The sequence below is a fragment of the Eumetopias jubatus genome, unplaced genomic scaffold (genome assembly GCF_037043125.1).
Source record: "Eumetopias jubatus isolate StellerSeaLion01/CBP00866 unplaced genomic scaffold, mEumJub1_p1.0 scaffold_10, whole genome shotgun sequence".
NCBI classification, from domain to species: domain Eukaryota; kingdom Metazoa; phylum Chordata; class Mammalia; order Carnivora; family Otariidae; genus Eumetopias; species Eumetopias jubatus.
The window spans coordinates 59,939,589-59,965,665 of record NW_028274816.1 but is presented as its reverse complement, the minus strand read 5'-3'; the positions used below and the strand labels follow the sequence as shown (position 1 = coordinate 59,965,665).

Sequence of the window (26,077 nt, the reverse complement as noted above, 5' to 3'; positions counted from 1 at the left end):
CCTTCTACTTTATTGAAATTCACTCCAGTGGATAAAGAAAATGTGGTATATATACACAATGGAATATTATCCAGCCATACAAAATAAGGAAATCCTGCCATTTGCAACAACATGGATGAATCTTGAGGGCATTCTACAAAGTGAGACAAGTCAGAGAGAGAAAGACAAATAAATACATGATATATATATATATGTGTGATATTGCTTATATGTGGAATCTAAATAAAACCAAACTCCCGGAGAGTGGAATGGTCATTGTCAGGGATGGGTGGCAGGTGAAATGGGGAGATGTTTGTCAAAGGATACAAGCTTTCAGTTATAAGATGAACAAATTCTTGGGTTCTAATTTATAAAAAGTATAGTAAGTATAAGATGGATCCACATGGATGGATCTCATCTCAGATTTCTTGACAGGTGGGTGACTTGTGAGAACAGATCCAGTAGAGATCTATTCTTGGATAGGTGAATGGACATCAGCCTTGTAGGATGTTGTAGAAAAGACACCATTCAAATAAAATATGTTTTACTCTCAATGAAGAGTAAAAAGACAACTCAAAAAGAAGAAAAAAAGACATAGGACCTATGGAAACATTTCACAGTAAAAGAAATGCAAATGGTCATTTCACAGATAAAGAGGTATCCATTTTCAGTGGAGGTCAGAGAAAAGTAAATTAAAAAATATCATGTTTGTTGTGTGACCACCAGCTTGTTAAGTTAAAAGGTTGCTGGGGCCCCTGGGGGGCTCTGTTGGTTAAGTGTCTGACTCTTGATTTTGGCTGAGGTCTTGATCTCAGGGTCATGAGTTCTAGCCCCATATTGGGCTCCATGCTGGGTATGGAGCCTACTTATAAATAGGATAGATAGATAGACAGACAGACAGCTAAAAGTTTGCTGATATGGTCTTTCTGAGATTAGTAGAAACACTACTTCATATATGCATGTAGGGAATATCAATGATCAGTGACTTTGAGAGACAATTAGGGATTCTTTACCAAGAGTTGAAAGATGCATATTCTTGCATACGATTCTACCTGCTGGAAGACACTTGAACATGTACTCAGAAATGCCCCCACAGCTGTTACTGGTGGACATGCAAATAATAGCACAAAAACAAAGAAAAATACATATAAATCAGGGATCCCTTTGATTATCCTGGACTTTGAAGATAATCCCCTTACACGGGGGGCCTGGGTGGCTCAGTCTGTTAAGTGTCTGCCCTCGGCCCAGGCTCAGGTCATGATCATGGAGTCCTGGGATCGAGTCCCGCAGTGGGCTCCCTGCTCAGCGGAGAGCCTGCTTCTCCCTCTGCCCTTTGCCCTGCTTGTGCTCTCTCAAATAAATAAATAAAATCTTAAAAAAGAAAGATAATCCCCTCACATGAGGGACACAGAAGTAAAGCAAATCACGAGGCCTGTGAAGGGCAACAGAACAGGGCAAAAGAAGGGGAAACGCCCTCAGAGTCACAAGGTTCTGTCACTTCCTTCCTTGTTGCTTCTCTGGAAGTCTCCTGGGAATCTTCTGGAGTCAAATCATCCTCTTCACCCCTTCTTGCTTACAGAAGAAACCATGTTAAGTGTCTGGACCTGCCCCAGCTTCCTGTCCCTATCTGGGCACTGGGAAGCAAGGGCACAGTCCTTACTCATTTTATGGGGTGAGAGAGGCATTGAAGGTTCTGTGAACTTTGTCAAGGATTCTTCTTCCCTCATGTCAGATCCAGCCCCCAACTCCAGGCAGCTCCCCATGGTTTCTTGAGGTACAATGAAGAGATGATGTACTTCCATTTCGACTCTTTTGCTATTCTGCCCAATGTATGCAGTGTCAAGATTTCCCTATACATCTCCTCCGAGATGACCCTCCAGGACTACAATGAATGAATGTTTGTCTCTCCCAAGCATTTAAGAAATTTTAATATATATATATGTATACATTTTATAATTTTATTTTATATCTTTATATATTACATATAATATAAAATTTAAAATATATAATATACAATAATATACAAAATTTCAAACATGTTAAATATAGTATATATAACATACAAAATATATACTGTAAAATTTAAGTGTTATGTATTTTATATATTTATATAACATAATATATATTTACATATATAATATCTAAATTTTTATATATTATATTGTATATTATATATACTATTATTATATATCATTTTATGCTCCTGAGTGAGGAACCCTGAAAGATATTGAGCTCTTTGTATGTTTCTGTTGCATTTCTCTGTCTGCGCTTGGAGATGGCTGTGCATGCACGATAAAGAAAAAGTGTCCTTGGATTCCAGTTCTGAGGATGGCTTCCAGTACCCAGATTCCTCACCTTTGTCTGATCCTTCTGTCAGTCTTGCTAAAAGGCCTGTGGTCTGGAGTTGCTGAAGCTTCCTTAGTTCCAGATTCTCTTCCTCATTTGAGCCCGAGGGCTGGGAAACAAAGGCCCCACCCCCCCCCACATCACGGGACACCTCCTGGTCCTCTCTGTGTGTTCAAAGGCCTGACAACAGTTCTTGCACATTATCTGTGGGTCGAAGAGAAGGGTGGTCAGTGAGTCAGCATCAATCATGGGGAGCTTTCAAAGGTTATCATCAAGACATATTTTTTGATTTGGGAATTGGTTTTTCTGGAGGGGACACAGATGCGTGGCTTGTGAAATTCATGATGCAATCAACAGTCATCCACAACCCATTTTATATAGGGACACAAGGGAGGCGCCTGGGTGACTCAGGCAGTTAAGCGTCTGCCTTCGGTTCAGGCCATGATCCCAGGGTCCTGGGATCGAGTCCCACATCCGGCTCCTTGGGAGCCTGCTTCTTTCTCTCCCTCTGCCTGCCTCCGCCCTGCTTGTGCTCCCTCTCAAATAAGGACACACGGAGAAAAGATCACAAGGTCTCAAGATGATGATAATGATTCAGTTGTCCTTATCAGCTTAGATCATGGATGCTGAGCAAATTCCACGGGGCACAATGTAGCTTCCAGGACACTGAGGAGAGATGAGGATGAAGGGGAGCTTCAGTTGGGCTTTATGTTGCCGAAGGAGGCCCCTCTCAAGCACTGGCGCTAACCTAATCAGCTCGACACAATCAACTTTGATCTAATCATCCCCCAAGATATAAAGGGATTATTTATTTCCTGTTTACTTTTCCTCCGCATTTTTATTTTACCACGCCTGTATGTATCTGATATCATCAACCATAATTTGATAAGTCTAATTTCCAAGCATTTAAGAAATTTTAACATATATGCATATACTTTTAAAGCTATATATTACTTCCTGCAAGTGCAAGATAGGTACACATGTCAATAGACTGTTTAATTCTGTATCGTGACTTTTCTCTCAATTGTTTCTGGAAAAATCCCCTTTTTACACATACACCTCTAGTTCATTCCATTCACCACTGTTGGTCATTTACTTGTGTCGACGAACTGGACTTACTGGTTTTAATCTCTGATCCTAGTCATTGGGCAGGGCATTTGTTGTTTCTAATATTCTCCTTCCACTGGCAATGCTACCATGAACATACTTGGGCTATGTTCTTGTTTGCTATGATCTTCCCTGTTGCTAGGAACAGAAAGAAAGGAACTAAATTTCTGCATCATCGTGCTCATGAATCTTCATGTTTTAAACAGATTTTTTAAAAAAAATTTTAAGATTGTATTTATTTTGAGAGAATGAGAGAGAGCATGAGAGCAGGGTGAGGGGCAGCGGGAGAAGCAGACTCCCTGCTGAGCAAGAAGCCCAATGCAGGGCTTGATCCCAGGACCCCGGGATCATGACCTGAGCTGAAGGCAGACTTAACCGACTGAGCCACCCAGGTGCCCCCATGCATCTTCATGTTTAGCGACCATATTGTCCCCTGGGGTGGTTAAGCCAATCCCACCCACACTAACCCTGGAGGAGAGTCTTCAAGTTCCCACATCATTGCTACACCCAGTAATATCTGAATTTTCACTGCTTGTATGTATGTGAAATAGTGGTGGTTTTATTTCCATTTGTTTTATTATCAGCAATGCTGTATGTAACATAATATCATATCCATTACAGGTTTACTAACTGAGGAATTGTCTTTTTGAATTTCTTTTCCAATTTATTGTGGATTTTTTCCCTTTAGTTTTAATGGGTAGATATTAGTTTTTATATATTCTGGATATATTTCTGGGTGATGGGAATTGCAAGTATGTCCTTCCATTTTGTAACTGGTCTTAAATTATATTTTCAGACAGAAGGTACCAGTTTTAGTGATATAATAAGTAACAGTAATATAGGAACTTTGTTTAGATCCTGGTTCAAAAAAATAATTTAAAGAATGTGTTTGAAAAAAAAGTGTGTTGGGGCGCCTGGGTGGCTCAGTCGTTAAGCGTCTGCCTTCGGTTCAAGGTCATGATCCCGGGGTCCTGGGATCGAGCCCCGCATCAGGCTCCCTGCTCAGCGGGAAGCCTGCTTCTCCCTCTCCCAGTCCCCCTGCTTGTGTTCTTGCTCTTGCTGTCTCTCTCTCTCTGTGTCAAGTAGATAAATAAAATCTTCAAAAAAAAATTTTTTTTTAAAGTGTGTTGGAGTAATTTGGGAGAATGGATTATGAACCGGGTATTAGATGATATTAAGCAATTTAAAAATAGGAGCACCTGGCTGGCTCAGTCAGTAGAGCATGTGACTCTTGATCTCAGGGTTGTAAGTTCGAGCCCCACATTGGGGGCAGAGATAACTTAGAAATAAAATCTTTATTGCACCTGGGTGGCTCAGATGGTTAAGCGTCTGCCTTCGGCTCAGGTCATGATCCTGGAGTCCTGGGATCGAGCCCCGCATTGGGCTCCCTGCTCCTTGGGAGCCTGCTTCTCCCTCTGCCTCTCTCTCTCTCTCTCCCCATGTCTCATTAATAAGTAAATAAAAATCTTAAAAAAAAAAGAAATAAAATCTTTAAAATAAAAAATAAATTAAAAAAATAATTTTGTGTTGTGATAGCCTGGGAGTCTTTTTTATTATCTTTTTAAAAAAGATTTTATTTATTTACTTGAGAAAGAAGGAGAGAGAGCACGAGCAGGGGGAGGGGCAGAGGGAGAATCAGAATCCCCGCTGAGCAGGGAGCCAGATGCAGGACTCGGTCCCAGGACTCTGGGATCATGACCGGAGCCGAAGGCAGATGCTTAACCAACTGAGAGACCCGGGTGCCCTTTTTATTGTCTTTTATATACTTGAATAATTATTTATTAGAGATGAATCTTATGGCTCATAACTTGTTTATTAGAGAAATACAGAATTCTAGGATTCCATCAAAGTATTCCAGCTCCATTTCCCACCCAACCCCCATCCCAAAGGAAGAGTTTAGAGTGGATGATACAAGACTGGCAAAACGCTGACATATCTTGAAGTGATCTTAAGGGTAAATAGAGATTGACTTTATTTTCTTTAATTGTGTGAATGCTTGAAATTTTCATATTAAAAGCTTTAAAGAAAATAAATCAATATTGGGAAACTATCTTCACCATTAATTATTTTTAGTTCATGCTGGCTTCATTTTTATATAAAGATTATGTCAGATGTACTCATGGGTAAGATTGACTTGTAAATTTACCTACAGAGACATCCAGTCCTTAAAGATCCAGGGCCGAGTTCCTGCTCTCTTTTGCCAAGAATGGGAACCCGGGAGAGAAATACTCCACTTGAGTAATGGGTCTGGTAGACATTTTTTTTTAAGGTCTGATTTTCCTGTGACTCATAATGAAATTATCAGTGAGAAAAATACTGAAAACATGTTTTCGTTGATACGAAAGAAACCCTTCTGATGAGCCTACGTAATCCTTGTACCCTTCCTTGGGCAGCACTCACTTCTCATTTCACGGTGGAAGAAGCAACAGAAATCTCGCAGGGTCATAAACAGTTGTGGGTGGGAGTTGGGCCAGAAGTAAGATAGGGAGGAGTCCCCTGCTTTCTGGCCCCTCTGCCCCCTGCCTTTGCTGTCCCGCTTTTTGACACCATGACAGGACCCTGCAAAAGTCTCCCCTTAGCTGTGTGGGGCTCCGCCCTGGAAACACAGCCACCAACATCCCTTCCCTCACACCAGCCCAGGTTCTGATGAGTGGAGGAAGATGGAATTTTTCCAGCCAATAGGAGTGAACCACGCCCTGCGAGGGGCCCATAAAAGGCGGGTCCTAGAATCCAGCCCACACTTAGAAGTCTGAGCGTTGCAGAGAGTGGATCGTCGCTGTGGGCTTCAAGATGGACTCGGGAACTGAAGGCTCAGACTCGCGCAGCCCCTCCGTGCGACACCCCACTGACCAGCCGCCCTGCCAACAGAATTCCTTTAAAGAAAGGGGCTCAGATGTGGCAGAGAAACCACTCGAAGGAAAAGAGGAGACATTCTCTTCCCCGTTAAGAGAGAGCTGCACCCAGAGGCAAGGTAGGGATCTGGGCAGTTTGTGTATGGAGGCTGGAGGTGGGGGGGGGGTAGGGGTCAGGGTTTTTTTTGAGACAGGTGATAGGAAATGTCATCCAGGCCTCAAGGGGTCTTTGAGAAATACGGCAACGATCCCCTGGAACCAGATTGCTCTGGTCTACCTTTGACACTGGCCGAACAACCTCAGTTGATAGAACTGTCCACAAAGTCAGATCAGGGATGGACTAGGGAGTTCTGTGGGCTTCGAGGGAGGCCAGGCACCTAAACTCCCTTTTCCTCCAGGGTCAGAGCCCAAGACCAATGAGAATTCCAAGGAAACTGAGCTCAAAAGAGACAGCGGCATCTCTGGATCAGGTAAGAGTTTATATTCCTGGGGAAGAGGGACGGGACATAGGGTAACTATGTCTCCCCGGTCAGGGAACTGGGAGCTCTGTGGCCCCCTTGCAGATCCTGGAATCTAGGAACAGTTGGGAACCTAGTTTTGGTAGCCAGCTTTGGTCCTTGTGTGTCCTTGTGTGTCCAGGATGGACTGGGGTGTTGAGGGTGTCCTGTTGGAGGCAGTCACAAGACTCTCTTTATCCACAGAATCGGAAGGCTGCTCCAGTTCGGAGGGCTCCAGGAAGAGGAAAATCAGTTCCAGCGACAGCACCTGTGATGGAGCAGGTAGGCTCTTGCCCTGGGCCCGGAGGTGTGCGACAGAAAAGCAGGTGAAACATGCAGGGCGTGGGCACGGATGGGGCTGTTGAGTTGCTGAAGCGAGTTAGGAGACTCTGGAATCCAGGGAGCATTTGGGGACCTTGGATGGGCCTGGCGGCGCCTCATCCCATCAAAGGACGGGCCGGGGCGGAGTAGGAGACAGGTGGAGTTCGCCCGAGGGAGTGGGGGGGGGGGGTCCCTGGGAATCCATCTGGCAGGTGGTTCACCCACGTGCTTCCTCGGCAGGGGCCTGTCTAGCAGATGAGCGCAGTGTGACTCCGGGGAAGAAGAAACGGAGGGCGCCGGACGAGGACCACGGCAGCGAGAGCGAGGAGACCGCGGATGCCCGCCCCAGGAGACGGTGGGCGCAGCGCGGCGGGCGCAGCCGGCGGAGCAGGTACAGGTCCCCCGGACACCCGCCGCCGCCTCTTCGGAAGAGGCTGGTGACCACCCTGCGCTCCCTGTCTGAGGCCATCTATCAGGACGTCGCTCAGGCGTGCGAGCAGCAGGAGCACTCCCCGCTGACCTGGGAGCAGCGCTCGGGGCTCGGGGAGCTCTGGGGACCTCTGTACGCGGCCTTGCAGACCGTCTACGCCATGGCCAACCAGGCGGCCTACGTCTTCCCGGCCGAGAGCTGGCTCGTCCCAGGCCCGCTGCCGGGCCCCGGGGCTCCCGCTGGGGGTGGAGAAGCCCGGGGCTCCCCGGGGGAGGGATACGGGCCCGCCCCTCCCCGGGGCCGAGCTGGGCTGCCCGAGCTGGCTTAGGCCCGTCTCACCCCGCGCGCAGCTCCGGGGGTGAGAACAAAACCCTGCTACGGCTCAGTCTTCCCCCAAAACCAGCAGGGCTTGTTTTAGACACACTGTGTCAATAAGTGATAGAGGAACCTGGGGTGGTCCGAGGAGAGGTACTCCCAACATGGACTCAGAATGGGGGAGATAAGGAGGTTTACATTTCATGTTAGACATTTTCGTGTATTTTGAGTATCTTGGGACAGCCCAGCGTTATTTTATAATGAGAACATGTAGCGAAGTAAGCATACTTATATGCTCCCCTTTGACCCTGAAAAGGCTGTAAGTCTTCGGCCTCCCACCTGCAGGACTGCGGCCACAGGCCTGGGGTAGCATTGGGTGGGGAGAGATGGCTGCATTGTTCAGTTTGACGAAATCATAAAACCTGAGCCAAGATGTATTAATGTTATTGACCATATGTATTTATTCTTACAGCTGTCTCATATTATATGCCTAATTTTAAATTTTCTTCTATTTTATAGATTTCAAGTTATCCTATTTATGAGAGGATATTAAAACTAATGTAGATAGTCATATTTTATATATTTTATTTTATATAGTTTCCTATTTGTATTTTATACTGGGATCACAGAGTCTTTCATCATATAAATGTATATAATTTTCTGTAAGGCAAATAAACATTTTTGGGTATTGTCTTATATTTGGCTCATAATTTCCATATTACATGTGATGAAATAAAAATTAATACTTCTCATGTATTCTACTTATCCGGATGGAGTTTGTTTTATGGCAGGTGTGGGTTAGGAGGCTGTTTTCTTTTCATCTCTACTACATTTCCACCTTGACTTTCCTCCACCTAGAAGCTCTTATTGTAGGCAGGGGATAGTAGTTAATCATCCTAATGAATGGGGCAATTCAATGATAATATATTACAAATCAATTTGAACCCATGACATGGCTTCAAATTATATAAAACAAATGACTGCATACGTACAAAAATGACAATTTGCAAATTATATTTGGGGATTGAGGATGCAATTACAAAAGGATCAAAAAATAAAATTTTAAAATAGTAATACAACAAAATATCAGAAATCAATAAAAATGTATCAAATGTATATGAGAAACTGACTAAAATTTCTGAAATACACGAAAGTAGACATCAACAAATATAAAATCACACCAGTGAAAATTCCATATTATCAAACATCAATCCCTAAACTAATTACACAAATTTAATTTGGTCCATCAGTTACTCATTGGAGCTAGGCAGGTTATTGCAAAAAAAAAATCCTACAGATGAAAATACAAATAAGGATAGGCAAGAAAACTGAAAAAGAAAAAAAATCAGGATAAAGTTTTAGTTAAGCAAGATGAATAAGCTCCAGAGATCTGTATAATATTACACATATAGTTATCAATGTATTGTACACTTAAAAATCCATTAAGAGGGCAGATCTCATGTTAAGTGTTCTGAAGAATAAAGAAAAAAGGGGAAAAAAGGCTAGCTAACTCTCTGAAACATGTTGTTTCTTGAATAAGACAGGTCAGTAGAGATAAAAATTCAAAAATAGACCAAAGTATTTGAGAAAATTAATAAGCAAGAAAATATTGGGGATGGCATCATTCCTGCTTGGGGTTTGGGAACTTGATATTACCATCACAAAGGTAAGAAATTGATTTACTCTTCGCATCCTATAACAACGAAAAATATAACCACATGGCCAAAAAAAAACAAAACAAAAACAAAAAACAAAAAAACCTCTTTTCAATACAGACTCTGCCTATTAAATTGAAATAGAAAATACACACTGACTCCCTCCTGCTGCCAGGACAGTGAGATCCGTGAAGGTCATGGCAGCCAGGACACGCGGGAGAGAGGCAGCCAGGTCCTAAGATATGGGCGTGTGGTTCTGTGACCTCCCCTCCCCTCAGAACTGCAGTGAGAGGTCAGGCTTGGGGAACTGAGAATACCATTGGAAAACTTTTATTTCCCCCCAATTGCTACTTGCCAAAAAAGAATTACAAATTCCCAGTTAGCATCTCTCAAATGTTTGGGAGAGGCTTTCTCTTTTCCACAAGCCCCGGAGGTAGACAAGTGTTCAGGGGGACGGTAGGAAATGCTGAGGTCTGATAGTTGAGGGACTGTTAGTGAAACACCTGACTTTTCCTGGATTCTCTGCTCTGCTGAGAAATTCTACCCCAAATAGAGTTCTAATATTCAGACCATTGAGATGCCATATCATTTAAGTTATAAGCATAGAAATGAAATCAGATAAAGTGCCCCAAAAGGATTTGCAGTTATAATCACAAAGAGAAGAATATGCAGATGAGGGGCGCCTGGGCGACTCAGTTGGTTAAGCGGCTGCCTTCGGCTCAGGTCATGATCCCGGAGTCCCGGGATTGAGTGCTGCATCGGGCTCCCGGCTCAGCGGGGAGTCCGCTTCTCCCTCTGACCGTCCCCCCTCTCATGTGCTCTCTTTCTCTCTCTCTCTCAAATAAATAAATGAATAAAATCTTAAAAAAAGAATATGCAGATGATAATTTACATTAGGAATCACTGGACTTATCTGCCGATATATTTGAAAGTGTAGATGATATGGAAATTTGTTAGGAAAATATGCTTTGCCAATATTGATCTTCCTAGTGGTAACAGAAAGTCTAAACAGAGTAATACCTACCAAAAGGGAGAAGTTTATGAGACCCTCAGAAATGAAAGCACCAGGATCAGATGGTTATTTTTTTTAAGATTTTATGTGTTTATTTATGAGAGAGAGAGGCAGAGGGAGAAGCAGGCTCCCCACAGAGCAGGGAGCCTGACACATGACTAGATCCCAGGACCCTGGGATCATGACCTGAGCCGAAGGCAGACTCTTAACTGACTAAGCCACTCAGGCGCCCCAGGATCAGATGGTTAAAAATGGGCAGATTCTATCATTCCTTTAACTCTCATATGAGCCAATACTCATTTAAATAGCATTGGGTGGTTACCACATCCTTCCACAGCTATATTTTTGCTGAGTTTTCAGTAATCGGCTCTGATTCCTTTTATAATTAATTAAGAAACCCGAGTTCAAAGCAATCATTTGTTTTCCCTACACACAAACACACAATTTGGTCCATGCCCACTATCAAATACTCCGATACCCAAGTCAGAGATTACAGCCATAGTGGTGGACAACCCTTAGTTCCCAGACACACAAATACACAAACATTACACATAGATGCAAACACCCATGCATACGTACAACATACACTCAAATGCACAGCCATATACCCGCACACAGGTATACACACTCACAAACACTCCACAGCAAACTCACACTCACGCACACATTCATCAAAGACAAGCATACACTCACATTTACACACCCTTGCCCCTACATCCACGTTCCCAGTCCCAGGTATGTGATCACATTCGTCGTCAGCGTGCACATGTGTATCTCAATAACGTGCTCATATGTGGGAGAATACAGGACTCTCCTGACCTTGGATGCCTGAAGATGGGGGGAGAGGAGCACTTTCCACCTTTTTCACTCCTTCCATCCCTGCCACAACCCACAAAGATGACACCACGTGCAATATTTTAAAGTGCCGTGAGCATTGCTGGGGCAGAGTTGGCAAGTTGCAGGTGTGTTGACAGAGCAGGGAGGCGGACAGAGGTGGTGTGCAGAGAGCATGGGAGTGTGGAGGATGCAAAACTCTTCAAAGGCATGTCGTGCCATAATACTGGATGGATGCAGATAGGTACAGAAAAGCAAGGGGGGAAGGCTAAAGTGAACCCTGAAGTCCTGGATCAGAGTCAGGGACATATGAACACACATTTAGCGGTAGGGACACAAGTAGATGGGTAGATAAAGAGAACTATAGATGTAAAGAGATTTCATAGGTCGGTCTACTCAGAGGGCCTAAAAGCAATGAAATGCCAGGAGAAAGGAGAACACCCAGCACCCACATCTTGTATCTAACACTGTTCTCTAATCAAAGGCTCCTTGGAGATACAGCTGACTCTATGGCAGGAGCAGGGAAAATACAAGATGAGCCTGGAGCATCTTGCAGTGACAAAATGTAAGAGTAAAGAAGTGCTCAAAAAACAAAGAACTGGGGACCGCCTGGGTGGTCAGTTGGTTAAGTGATTAAGCCTCTGCCTTCTGCTCAGGTCATGATCTCAGGGTCCTGGGATGAGCCCCGCACTGGGCTCCCCGCTCAGCGGGGAGCCTGCTTCTCTCTCTGCCCCTCCCCTGCTCATGCGCTCATGCGCACACTCTTACTCTCTCTCAAATAAATAAAATATTGGGGGAAAAGAAAAAAAACTGGGGACATAGCAAAGGGACACAGTAGCGAAACCTGAAAGGACTCCCACACTGCACCCTGTCAACAATTCTCTGATACCAAGTGGGTGTCCTGCAATTCCACATAATCTGACATTCTTTGCTTAGTACAGACCACACAAGTTAAGGGCAAGGTCCTTCCCGAGACTGCTCCCAGTCACAAGTCACCACCTATAAGGCAGGCATTCCTAAACCGGGCATCTGCCAGCCAGCTACAAATTTAAGGCTTCTCACAATCCCCTCTGGCTGGATATTTGCTGGGAAGACTCACAGAACTCGGGCAAGTACTGTACATATGATGATCCTCGATAAAGTTATTTTGTATATCGGGACCCCTAAAACAGAGGCCACCCCAGTAGCCCGACCCGCATCACAAATCTAAACCTAAGTCAGACTGCTCTTACTTACGTCAAACATGCTGCAAGGAAACCTAACATACACCAATGACAATCCTCCAACTCACCTTCAGCTAGCTGACCTTACCATGGAAAACAGTGCCTGCTGGCTCTATAAGGAAATCCCTGACTTTCTGGTCAGTCATGCCCGTTTCTGCACTGCCTCTTCTAAAACTCACTCTCACCCCAAATCCCTCAGGAAGAGCGCTCCACCCTTGTGAGGCTCTGTCCTCTCCCAGATCAAGGGTTGTCTTCCCTTGAATAAAAGACAGCAAACTCGTTACTAAATGGTTTTAGTTTTGTCATTTGACATCATTTTATTATAAAGGACAGCAATAAAGAGCCAAATGAAGGCATCCGTAGAGCAAGATCTGGGAGGGTTGCCCACATAGTAGCTTCTGTTCCCCACCAAGAAGCTCCCTGGAGCTTCTCCAGATTTTTAAATTAAGGTCTCATTACCTAAGCATGGTTGGTTAAATCACTGACTGTATGACTGAACTCAATCTCCAGTCAGCCTCCTTCCCCTCCCCAGAGGTTGGGCAGCTGAGTGTTCCAATCCAATCATGTAGTTGGTCTTTCAGAGGTCTTCAGTCCCCTGTTCTGAAGCTATGTGGGGAACCCCTGCCCACAGTTGCCTCCTTAATATAATACAGACACTCCTACCACTCAGAAAATCTCAAAGCTTTTTGGAGCTCTGAGCCAGGAACCTGAGACAAAGACCAGATGTACATGTGTATACATATATATATTTTATTATACCATGGCTCCCAATGACCAAAGCTGGAGCAATTTAGGCAACAAAATAAATTACATAGCATTGAATTATAGCACAAAGTATAAAATACGTATAAATGAGTTGAAGAAACAAATAAACAAGGGAGAAGTGACACAGCTTCCACACAGAAGAATGGCAAATAATACATGGGGCTACTTTGCCCTCCAGGAGGTGGTGCTTAACTCAACACCCCACCCCCACCCTCAAGCACCCTCCCTCCCTCCCCCCACTCCACACTTGACTGTGGGCTGTGCTTAGAGTCTCCCAAAGAATAGAGTATGGAAAGGCATGCAGAGTAATTTTACAGTAGAGAAGCCTGGTAAATACTACCTTTACTAACTGATCAAGATTAACATCATTCAAGATAACTTCTGTTAACTGCATGAACCTCTCAGGCCAGATGCTGTGATGAGATGTGATATTCTTCTCAAAAACCCATAAACCCAGTCTATCCATGAGAAACACTTCAGACAAATTCAACTTTAGAGGCATTCTAAAAGGTATGGGACCAGTACTCCTCAAATCTGTCATGATAAACAAGGAAAGTCTGAGAAAATGTCACAGAGCAGAAGAGACTGGGGAAGACAGATGACTACATATAATGTGACGTCCTGGATTGGATCCTGATAGAGAAAAATGACAGTGTTAAAACAACTGAAATGTAACTAAAGTCTGGAGTTTAGGCAATAGTAACATACCAATGTTGGTTCCTTAGTTTTGACAAATGAACCATGGTAAAGTTAAGATGGTAACATTTGGCGTACTGGGTGAGAGATATTTTGGAACTCAGTGTTATCTTTACAAACTTCCGGCAAATCTAAAGTTATTCCAAAATAAAATGTTTACTTTAAAAAATTGCAAATGTTTATGATTTAATAACAGAATTATATTAAAGTATTTCTTTTTTAAAAGATTTTATTTTTTTTTAAGATTTTATTTATTTATTTGACAGAGAGATAGAGCCAGAGAGCACAAGCAGAGGAAATGGCAGAGGGAGAGGGAGAAGCAGGCTCTGCACTGAGCAGGGAGCCCGATGCGGGACTCGATCCCAGGACCCTGGGATCATGACCTGAGCTGAAGGCAGACCCTTAACCATCTGAGCCACCCAGGAGCCCCAAAAGATTTTATTTTTAAGTAATCTCTACACCCAATGTGGGGCTTGAACTCACGATCCCGAGATTAAGAGTCACACGCTCTACCCCCTGAGCCAGCCAGGTGCCCCTAAAGTATTTCTTTCCTTTTTTTAAAAAAAGATTTTTGGGATGGGCAGAGCAAGATGGCGGAGGAGTAGGAGACCTGGATTTCGTCTGGTCCTAGGAATTCAGCTGGATAGGGATCAAACCATTCTGAACACCTACGAACGCAACAGGAGATCGAAGAGGAGAGTAGCGACAACTCTCTGAACAGAGAAGCGACCACTTTCTGGAAGGTAGGACGTGCGGAGACGTGAATCCGAGGTGATATTCGGGAGGATAGACGGCGGGGGAGGGGGCCTCCGTGGCCGCTTCTGGCAAGTGCTAGAGCCGCGGAGCACAAAATCGGACCTTTTAGAAGCCGGCTCCGCTGAGGGACGTCGCTGCAGTGGCTAAGCGGGGGGTGGAATCCTCCCGGGACAGTGTGGTCTCAGGACCCTCGGGGTCACAGAAAGACCGGGGGTGCCTGAGTGCGGCAGAGCTCCCAGGGATCGGAGCGGGGAAGCCGGCTGCAGAGACGGAGCCGAGACACGGGCTCTCAGCTCAGGGTTGCCATAAACTGTGATCCGCGGCCCAGTCGGGCCACTGCTCCTCCAGCAGGGACCCAACAAGCAGCAGAACCGGGGAGACTCCCCTTCCTCCCCCGGGAGGAGCGGCGCGGGAGCACACCGCAGGGATCTGCTGGGTTTGGAGACTCCACATGGGGTCGGGTGCCGGAGATAGAAACGCTCGGTCACAGGCCGGGTGAGCACGGAGTGCGGCTGGAGACCGGGGACACGGGAGTGACTGCTTTTCTCTGGGGGCGCACTGAGGAGCGGGACCCCGAGTTCTCGGCTCCTCCGGGCGGAGATTGGGAGGCCACCATTTACACCCTGGTCCTCCAAAGCTGTACCGAGAGCTTGCAGGGAACAAAAGCTCCCGAGAGCAAACCCGAGCAGCTTGCTTAGCCCGGACCGACAAGGGCGGGGCAATTCCGCCTCCGGGAAAGACATTTGGGAACCACGGCAACAGGCCCCTCCCCCAGAAGATCAGCACGAACAGCCAGCAAGCCAAGACCAAGTTTACCGATCAAGGAGAACGGGAGAACTCCAGCGCTAGGGGAATACTGCACATAGAATTCATGGCTTTTTTACCATGATTCATTAGTCTTTCAAAGTTAATTCTTTTAACTGTTTTTTTCTTTGAATTTTTCTTTTTCCCTTTCCCAACCAACATCTTATCAATCCCTTTTTTTAAAAAAACATTTTTTTTCATTTTTAGAGTCATATTCTATCCCTTCATAGTAGTTACCTTTATTTTTGGCATATATATATATATATAAGTTGTTCTCTCTTTAAAAAATTTTGAGATACAGTTTCTTCTAACATATCAAAATATACCCTAAATCTCTAGTGTATGGCTTTTTTCCAGTCTCCTGCCTGATCACATTCTCTCCCCTTTTTTTCCTTTCTTTCCTTTTTTTTTTAAATCCTCTTCTTTATTTTTTCAAACACCTTCTGATCAATTCCTTTTTAAAAATTTTTTATAATTTTCATTTTTACAGTCATATTCCATCCCTTCATCGTATCAACCCTTATTTTGTACATATATGTCTTTCTTTCTTTAAAATTTTAGGAGGCACTTTCTTCTAACAGACCAAAATACGCCCAAAATCTAGTGTGTGGCACTGATCTATGTACCAGCCTGATCATATTTGATCATATTCTGTTTTTTTTTTTTGTTTTCTTCTGTCTTTGTTTGTTTTTATCTTTTTCTTTTTTTCCTCTCTGTTTTCTTTCTTTCCCTTTCTTTTCCCCTGGTTTCAGGTCTTTTCTGATTTGTTTAGAGTATATTTTCTGGGGACGTTGTTAACCTGTTAGCATTTTGTTCTCTCATTCATCTATTCTCCTCTGGACAAAATGACAAGACGAAAAAAATCACCTTAACAAAAAGAACAAGAGGTAGTACCGTCTGCCAGGGACCTACTCAAGACGGACATTAGTGCAACTTTGGACCTAGAGTTCAGAATCATGATTTTAAAGATATTAGCTGGGCTTGAAAAAAGCATGGAAGTTATTAGAGAAACCCTTTCTGGAGAAATAAAAGAACTAAAATCTAACCAAGTCGAAATCAAAAAGGCTATTAATGAGGTGCAATAAAAAATGGGGGCACTAACTGCTAGGATAAATGACGCAGAAGAGAGAATCAGTGACATAGAAGACCAAATGATGGAAAATAAAGAAGCTGAGAAAAGAGAGATAAACAACTATTGGATCATGAGGGCAGAAATCGAGAGATAAGTGATACGATAAGATGAAACAACATTAGAATAATTGGGATCCCAGAAGAAGAAGAAAGAGAGAGGGGGGCAGAAGGTATATTGGAGCAAATTATAGCAGAGAACTTCCCTAATGTGGGGAAGGAAACAGGCATCAAAATCCAGGAGGCACAGAGAACCCCTCTCAAAATCAATAAAAATAGGTAAACACCCCGATATCTAATAGTAAAACTTACAATTCTCAGAGACAAAGAGAAAATCCTGAAAGCAGCTTGGGAGAAGAGATATGTAACCTATAATGGTAGAAACATTAGATTGGCAACAGACCCATCCACAGAGACCTGGCAGGCCAGAAAGTACAGGCATGATATCTTCAGAGCACTAAACGAGAAAAATATGCAGCCAAGAATACTATATCCAGCTAGGCTGTCATTGAAAATAGAAGGAGAGATAAAAATCTTCCAGGACAAACAAAAACTAAAGGAATTCGCAAACACGAAACCAGCCCTCTGAGAAATATTGAAAGGGGTCCTCTAAGCAAAGAGAGAGCCTAAAAGCAGCATAGATCAGAAAGGAACACAGACAATCTACAGTAACAGTCACCTTACAGGCAATACAATGGCACTAAATTCATATCTTTCAATAATTACCCTGAATGTAAATGGGCTAAATGCCCCAATCAAAAGACACAGGCTATCAGATTGGATTAAAAAACAAGACCCATCGATATGCTGTCTTCAAGAGACTCATTTTAGACCCAAAGACACCCCCCCCATTGAAAGTGAAGGGGTGGAAAACCATTTACCATACTAATGGATACCAAAAGAAAGCTGGGGTGGCCATCCTTATATCAGACAAATCAGATTTTAAAACAAAGACTGTAATAAGAGATGAGGAAGGACACTATATCCTACTTAAAGGGTCTATCCAAGAATAAGATCTAACAATTGTAAATATCTATGCCCCTAACATGGGAGCAGCCAATTATATAAGGCAATTAATAACAAAAGCAAAGAAATACATTGACAAAAATACAATACTGGGGGACTTTAACACCCCCCTCACTGAAATGGACAGATCATCTAAGCAAAAGATCAACAAGGAAATAAAGACTTTAAATGACACATTGGACAAAATGGACTTCACAGACATATTCAGAACATTCCATCCCAAAGCAACGGAATACACATTCTTCTCTAGTGCCCATGGAACATTCCCCAGAATAGATCACATCCCAGGTCACAAATCAGGTCTCAACCGGTACCAAAAGATTGGGATTATTCCCTGCATATTTTCAGACCACAATGCTTTGAAACTAGAACTCAATCACAAGAGGAAAGTCAGAAACAACTCAAATACATGGAGGCTAAAGAGCATCCTACTAAAGAATGAATGGGTCAACCAGGAAATTAAAGAAGAATTTAAAAAATTCATGGAAACCAATGAAAATGAAAACACAACTGTTCAAAAGCTTTGGGATACAGCAAAGGCAGTCCTGAGAGGAAAGTATATAGCAATACAAGCCTTTCTCAAGAAACAAGAAAGGTCTCAAATACACAACCTAACCCTACACCTAAAGGAGCTAGAGAAAAAACGGCAAATAAAGCCTAAACCCAGCAGGAGAAGAGAAATAATAAAGATCAGAGCAGAAATCCATGAACTAGAAACCAAAAGAACAGTAGAACAGATCAGCGAAACTAGGAGCTGGTTCTTTGAAAGAATCAACAAGATAGATAAACCCCTGGCCAGACTTATCCAAAAGAAAAGAGAAATGACCCAAATCAACAAAATCATGAATGAAAGAGGAAAGATCACAACCAACACCAAAGAAATACAAACAATTATAAGAACATATTATGAGCAACTCTATGCCAGCAAATTAGATAACCTGGAAGAAATGGATGCATTCCTAGAGATGTATAAACTAGCAAAACTGAACCAGGAAGAAATAGAAAACCTGAACAGACCTATAACCACTAAGGAAATTGAAGCGGTCATCACAAGTCTCCCAACAAACAAAAGCCTAGGGCCAGATGGCTTCCCAGGGGAATTCTACCAAACATTTAAAGAAGAATTAATACCTATTCTCCTGAAACTGTTCCAAAAAATAGAAATGGAAGGAAAACTTCCAAACTCATTTTATGAGGCCAGCATTACCTTGATCCCAAAGCCAGACAAAGACCCCATCAAAAAGGAGAATTACAGACCAATATCCCTGATGAACATACATGCAAAAATTCTCACCAAAATACTAGCCAATAGGATCCAACAGTACATTCAAACGATTATTCACCATAACCAAGTGGGATTTATCCCTGGGCTGCAAGGCTGGGTCAACATCCGCAAATAAATCAACGTGATACAATACATTAACAAAAGAAAGAACAAGAATCATATGATCCTCTCAATAGATGCAGAAAAAGCATTTGACAAAGTACAGCATTGTTTCTTGATCAAAACTCTTCAGAGTATAGGGATAGAGGGTACATACCTCAAGATCATAAAAGCCATCTATGAAAAACCTACAGAGAATATCATTCTCAATGGGGAAAAGCTGAGAGCTTTCCCCCTAAGGTCAGGAACGCGGCAGGGATGTCCACTCTCACCACTGCTATTCAACATAGCATTAGAAGTCCTAGCCACAGCAATCAGACAACAAAAAGAAATCAAAGGCATCCAAATCGGCAAAGAGGAAGTCAAACTCTCACTCTTTGCAGATGATATGATACTGTATGTGGAAAACCGAAAAGAGCCCAGCCCAAAACTGCTAGAACTCATATAGGAATTCAGTAAAGTGGCAGGATATAAAATCAATGCACAGATATCAGTGGCATTCCTATACACCAACAAGAAGACAGAAGAGAGAGATATTAAGGAGTCGATCCCATTTACAATTGCATCCAAAACCATAAGATACCTAGGAATAAATTTAACCAAAGAGACCAAGGATCTGTACTCAGAAAACTATAAAATACTCACGAAAGAAATTGAGGAAGACACAAAGAAATGGAAAAATGTTCCATGCTCATGGATTGGAAGAACAAACATTGTGAAGATGTCAATGCTACCTAGAGCGATCTACACATTCAGTGCAATCCCCATCAAAATACCATCCACTTTTTTCAAAGAAATGGAACAAATAATCCTAAAATTTGTATGGAACCAGAAGAGACCCCGAATAGCCAGAGGAATGTTGAAAAAGAAAAGCAAAGCTGGTGACATCACAATTCCGGACTTCCAGCTGTATTACAAAGCTGTCATCATCAAGACAGTATGGTACTGGCACAAAAACAGACACATAGATCAATGGAATAGAATAGAGAGCCCACAAATGGACCCTCAACTCTATGGTCAACTTATCTTTGACAAAGCAGGAAAGAATGTCCAATGGAAAAAAGACAGTCTCTTCAACAAACAGTGTTGGGTTAATTGGACAGCCCCAGGCAGAAGAATGAAAGTGGACCATTTCCTTACACCACACATAAAAATAGACTCCAAATGGTTGAAAGACCTAAACGTGAGACAGGAGTCCATCAAAATCCTAAAGGAGAGCACAGGCAACAACCTCTTCGACCTCAGCCGCAGCAACTTCTTCCTAGAAACATCGCCAAAGGCAAGGGAAGCAAGGGCAAAAATGAACTATTGGGACTTCATCAAGATAAAAAGCTTTTGCACAGCAAAAGAAACAGTCCACAAAACCAAAAGACAACCGACAGAATGGGAGAAAATATTTGCAAATGACATATCAGATAAAGGGCTAGTATCCAAAATCTATAAAGAACTTATCAAACTCAACACCCAAAGAACAAATAATCCAATCAAGAAATGGGCAGAAGACATGAACGGACATTTTTCCAAAGAAGACATCCAAAAGGCCAACAGACACATGAAAAAGTGCTCAACATCGCTTGGCATCAGGGAAATCCAAATCAAAACCTTAATGAGATACCACCTCACACCAATCAGATTGGCTAAAATTAACAAGTCAGGAAATGACAGATGTTGGTGGGGATGTGGAGAAAGGGGAACCCTCCTACCCTGTTGGTTGGGAGTGCCAGCTGGTGCAGCCGCTCTGGAAAACAGTTGGAGGTTCCTCAAACAGTTGAAAATAGAGCTACCATACAATCCAGCAATTGCGCTACTGGGTATTTACCCCAAAGATACAAATGTAGGGACCGGAAGGGGTATGTGCACCCCAATGTTTATAGCAGCAATGCCCACAATAGCCAAACTGTGGAAAGAGCCGAGATGTCCATTGACAGATGAATGGATAAAGAAGATGTGGTGTATATACACAATGGAATATTATGCAGCCGTCAAAAGGAATGAGCTCTTGCCATTTGCAACGACGTGGATGGAACTGGAGGGTGTTATGCTGAGTGAAATAAGTCAATCAGAGAAAGACATGTATCATATGACCTCACTGATAGGAGGAATTCTTAATCTCAGGAAACAAACTGAGGGTTGCTGGAGTAGGGGTGGGGTGGGAGGGATGGGGTGGCTGGGTGATAGACATTGGGGAGGGTATGTGCTATGGCGAGCACTGTGAATTGTGCAAGACTGTTGAGTCACAGATCTGTACCTCTGAAACAAATAATGCAATACATGTTAAGGAAAAAAAAGAAGCAGATAGCAGGAGGGGAAGAATGAAGGGGAGTAAGTCAGAGGGGGAGACGAATCATAAGAGATGATGGACTCTTAAAAACAAACTGAGGGTTCTAGAGGGGAGGGGGTGGGTGGATGGGTTAGCCTGGTGATGGGTATTTTGTTTTTTTTGTTTTTTTAAAAGATTTTATTTATTTATTCAAGAGAGAGAGAATGAGAGATAGCATGAGAGGAGGGAGGGTCAGAGGGAGAAGCAGACTCCCTGCTGAGCAGGGAGCCCGATGTGGGACTCGATCCCGGGACTCCAGGATCATGACCTGAGCCGAAGGCAGTCGCCTAACCAACTGAGCCACCCAGGCGCCCCAGCCTGGTGATGGGTATTAAAGAGGGCACGTTCTGCGTGGAGCACTGGGTGTTATGCACAAGCAATGAATCATGGAACAGTATATCAAAAACTAATGATGTAATGTATGGTGATTAACATAACAATAAAAAATTAAAAAAAATTTTTATTTATTTGACAGAGAGAGAGAGAGACAGTGAGAGAGGGAACACAAGCAGGGGGAGTGGGAGAGGAAGAAGCAGGCTTCCCGCTGAGCAGGGAGCCCGACTCGGGGGCTTGATCCCAGAACCCTGGGATCATGACCCAAGCCAAAGGCAGAGGCTTAACGACTGAGCTACCCAGGCTCCCCGCCCTAAAGTATTTCTATGTTTGAGTTAATACCCTTTTATTTTTCCTTTCAAAGGTGTCCGTTTTGCTCCGGTGGGGATTTCAAAAGGGATAATACTCCTCGTTAAACAAAATATATTCACATCTTCCAGCTTCAGATTGCTACTTATCTACTGCCCCAAGCTTGGTGAAATGCTCCTTTGTAACCTCTTGTATCCTCAAGTTGGAAAAGCAGAAGTCTATCTTGAAATGTCTTTTTCGCCAACATAGCCAACTGCCACCAAGATTTAACACAGAACAATCTACCTTCTAAACATCCCCAAAGTCCATTCAATCGTTTCCTACACACCCAATCTGTTTACTGGCTGCCTCCCACCTGCACCCTTTGTAAAATTCAACTGACACATCTTCCTATGTTCCTCTTTGTCCCCTGCGGTTTATTCTTCAAATGTTGACCTGAAAATATTTTAATATGCTCATCTTTCTCCATTAGCGTTATCATATTTCAAATGTCCCCAGTTTCTCTTAGGATATAAAGCACAATATTTGCAACACAGCCTCCAGAGCCAGCAATAAGTAAAACCTGATTTTTCCCTCCAGCTTCATCCCAGGCCATTTGCATCACAAATCAGGACCACCGCTCCCATCCCTAGTTTCTGGAAAGACTACCCACATGCTATTCCCTCTTATTTGACTGTCTTTACAGTTCCAAGCTCAGGTACATCTTGGGAAATTTTAATATATCTCAATTTGAAAGTTACACATTCAAAGATATTTCCAGTATCTTCACATTACTTCAGGACTGTTCTGTGGAATCTTAACTTCTACACTGTAACTGTTAATAAAAATACAACTATCTAAGTACACACATGTTAATTACAGAAGAGTTCATGTACCCTGCTGTTGTTATTTACTATTTCATATTAGGCCATTGTCAGTCTGTCTTGCTCACCCCTCTCTCTGCAATGAAACTGGTTCATAATTGTTCTTAACATGCTTTGAGGTCTGAGTGCATCCACGACTGAAAAGGAGGGCAATTCATATTTCTTCGATGAGATGAGGGAATTATGTATTTCTTCCACAGTAGACACAGTAGAGCCTGGATATACTGGGGTCATGGCTCATGAGAACAAAGGGACTAATGGTTGGAAAACATGCAGTGATTAGTACAGCGGCGTTCATCAGCCACCAACTGGAATCATCAAAGAGAGCCAGGTAAACATAAATGATGGAGGAGAGGGCAAAAAATGATACAAAAGTAGCCACCAAAACAAGGATGTTTTGAGTGGCTCTGGACTCAGGGGAGGGTCTGGGGGAGAGACTGTTCCTACGGATGTGTTGGACCCTCCGCTTGTGCCTGTAAAGGAGGAAAACCATGGAGCTGCTGGCCAAGGTCATGAGTCCCAAACCCAAACTGTCATGGAAAGATGTCACTGCTGCATACACTGAGTCTGCGATCTTGGCACGATGCTGTGAAGAACAATATCCCAAACCTCTTTTCTTTGTAATATTTTTGTTGTTCCATTTACCGGTCATATAAATAGGAAAAAACATATTTACCCCCATGTGGAGCACCCAGCACAGGGTACTGGAGGAGCCAATGTACTTTGGAGCTTTCACTTTAAGCTCTACCCACCTGGAGTTCCCAGGGCGGATCACGATAGCCTGGAAGACACTCAAGAGGCAGGTGGAACAAATGGACACACCTCTGGCTACTCTGTGAACATATAAAAGAATGTAGCATTCATAATAATTGGTGAAACGTTTCAACCCTAAAGCTGCCATGGTCTCTGGGACTCCTCTAGAGAGAATGACCAAGGAGTTAGCTACGGTCAGGTGCCTGAGAATCAAATTTGTGGATCTTGGCTTGCATCCCCTGAAGTGAAGGGCTGTGTAATGATGTAAGAGTGAGAAATTCCCCAGGATTCCAACGACTATCTGGAATAGCAAGATCATTCCTATATTCGAATCCACCGAGGCCATTCTGTCATTCTCCAGAACTCAATATTCAAATTCGCAGGCAGAGGGTTCTGCATGAAAACATGAGTTTTGGGCTGCATTTTCACAGGAAATAAAATCTCCACTTACCTTTCCTTCCCCCTGAAAATTAATATCTAAAATATATTCTTTTATTAAGAGATTTCCCATTTTGTGTGTTTCTTTTTATAGCACTTAAAATGTCTGTTATTAATGCTCTACCTATTCTAACTTATTTAAAATTCACAACCCTATGAGTAAGGAACTAATATAACTCTCATTTTATAGGCGAGGAGAATTTAACCATGGGCAGTAAAGTGACTCATCTAGATAGCAGTAGAATCAGGATTTGAACCTGGGTAGCCTAGGTGCAACGACATTAGTGTTTTACTACTATACTATACTATGCTAAGTACCTAGCTATGGGTGCGCGTGCACACACACACCTCATATTTTAAATTTATTTTACTATATAAACTTGGTTTGATAGTTTCCCATTTTTGTCTAAGTATTTCTTTTATAACCAATATAACTAAGGAGTGAGGATTCAGAGGCCCTAATAAATTATAGATGCACTGAGTAATTTTATATGAGCCAATTTGATTTATTTTAATGTAGACAAATGTTAAGATGGCAGCAGAAAAACTCATTTCATTTTTTGCCTGAACCAAAAATACAATGGCACCCATAAGAGAAATTATTGCACAAAACTACTGCTAAAATATGGGACATGAAACATAAATAGTGATAAAGCATATCAGGGCAGGAAATAAATTAATCCCATAAAGATCACATCACTGTATGTTTATTATTTTAGAATAAACACACTGAAACTCAAACTGATATTTGATTCGGAAAAGCCATTAAAATACAATACAAACATGCAAAATGGAATTTGAAGACTTGGAACCTTGAGCATTTAATAACTGAAAAGCAAGAGAGGTGAATAGTGAGCTGGTAATAATATTGAAATGGCTTTTTAAAAGATTTATTTACTTATTTCAGAGAGAGGGAGAGAGTGTGAGCAGGGGAGGAGCAGAGAGACAGGGAGACAAGCAGACTCCCCTCTGAGGAGGGAGCCTGTCGCGGGGCTGGATCCCAGGACCCTGAGACCACAACCTGAGCCAACGTCAGGAGTCGGACGCTCAACCAAATGAGCCACCCAGGTGCCCCTGAAATGATTTTAAACCAGAGAAAATACAGCAAGAAACATTTGAACCTTAAAATTTTTTTTTCTGATGAGATATTTTTAAATTAATTCCTTATTTTAAAATTAAATTAAAATATAAAGTCCTTAAGTTTTTGCTCTTTGCAACCCTCTATTATGATGTTAATTAACTTTTCTTAAGGGACCTTTCTTAATTTCAGGGAAGAAAACTGTCTCACAGAACAATAGGCCACAGATATTTTCCGTAGAGACACATTTACTGTCTCCACTAAGCTCGTCACACTCAAGTTACAGAAGAATAAATTTCAGCAATTCCCAGTCACACTTCTTCTGCTGTGAATCAGGTAATTTAATTCGTTCCATCATATTTGTTATCATATGTACATGCCTTTACAGAAATCACAGTATTGCTCCTGAAAATGTCCCTGTGACTCTCGCACACTGTACTGAATAGCAGACTAATTCTGAAGTTACAATCTTGAAGGATCTTAAAATTCAGACTCCAAAAGCACTTGGATCAAACACCAAGAACCCCTTTAAAGGAGGATATTGTTAAATTACATTAGCAGCAGTCATGCATTGACTTAGTGGTCTCTCTCCACAAGCCCAGCCTGTGCCTCAGGACTGCTTTCCCAGACCTGCTCTTACCCAGATTCCAGCTGCATCTCCTAACCTTCGAGACTCTAGTCTCGGACTAAACTAGGAGATACTCACAGACTCCTTCCTGCTGCCAGGACTGTGAGCCGGGTGTAAAGTAGCAGCCAAAGCATGTGTGGACGGGAGGAAGCCAGACCCTGAGATATGGGTTAGGGATTCTGTGACCTCACCTCCCCAAAGAAATGTAATCATCATGTCACCTGT

At 42.8% G+C, this 26,077-nt stretch overlaps 2 protein-coding genes across 2 annotated transcripts; one reads left to right on the top strand and one right to left on the bottom strand.

Moving 5' to 3' along the window:
• Positions 1–6,222: 6,222 nt before the first annotated feature.
• On the top strand, positions 6,223–7,860 carry LOC148163269 (protein FRG2-like-1). Its single transcript, XM_088027016.1, has 4 exons — positions 6,223–6,403; positions 6,683–6,754; positions 6,986–7,063; positions 7,343–7,860. The coding sequence occupies exons 1-4, from the start codon at positions 6,223–6,225 to the stop codon at positions 7,858–7,860; spliced, it is 849 nt and encodes a 282-aa protein (XP_087883142.1).
• A 15,249-nt stretch (positions 7,861–23,109) lies between these two features.
• VN1R2 (vomeronasal 1 receptor 2) lies at positions 23,110–24,054 on the bottom strand. The gene is given in 1 exon segment (XM_028095584.2): positions 23,110–24,054. A coding segment is annotated over 1 exon segment (945 nt).
• Between the last annotated feature and the right edge of the window lie 2,023 nt (positions 24,055–26,077).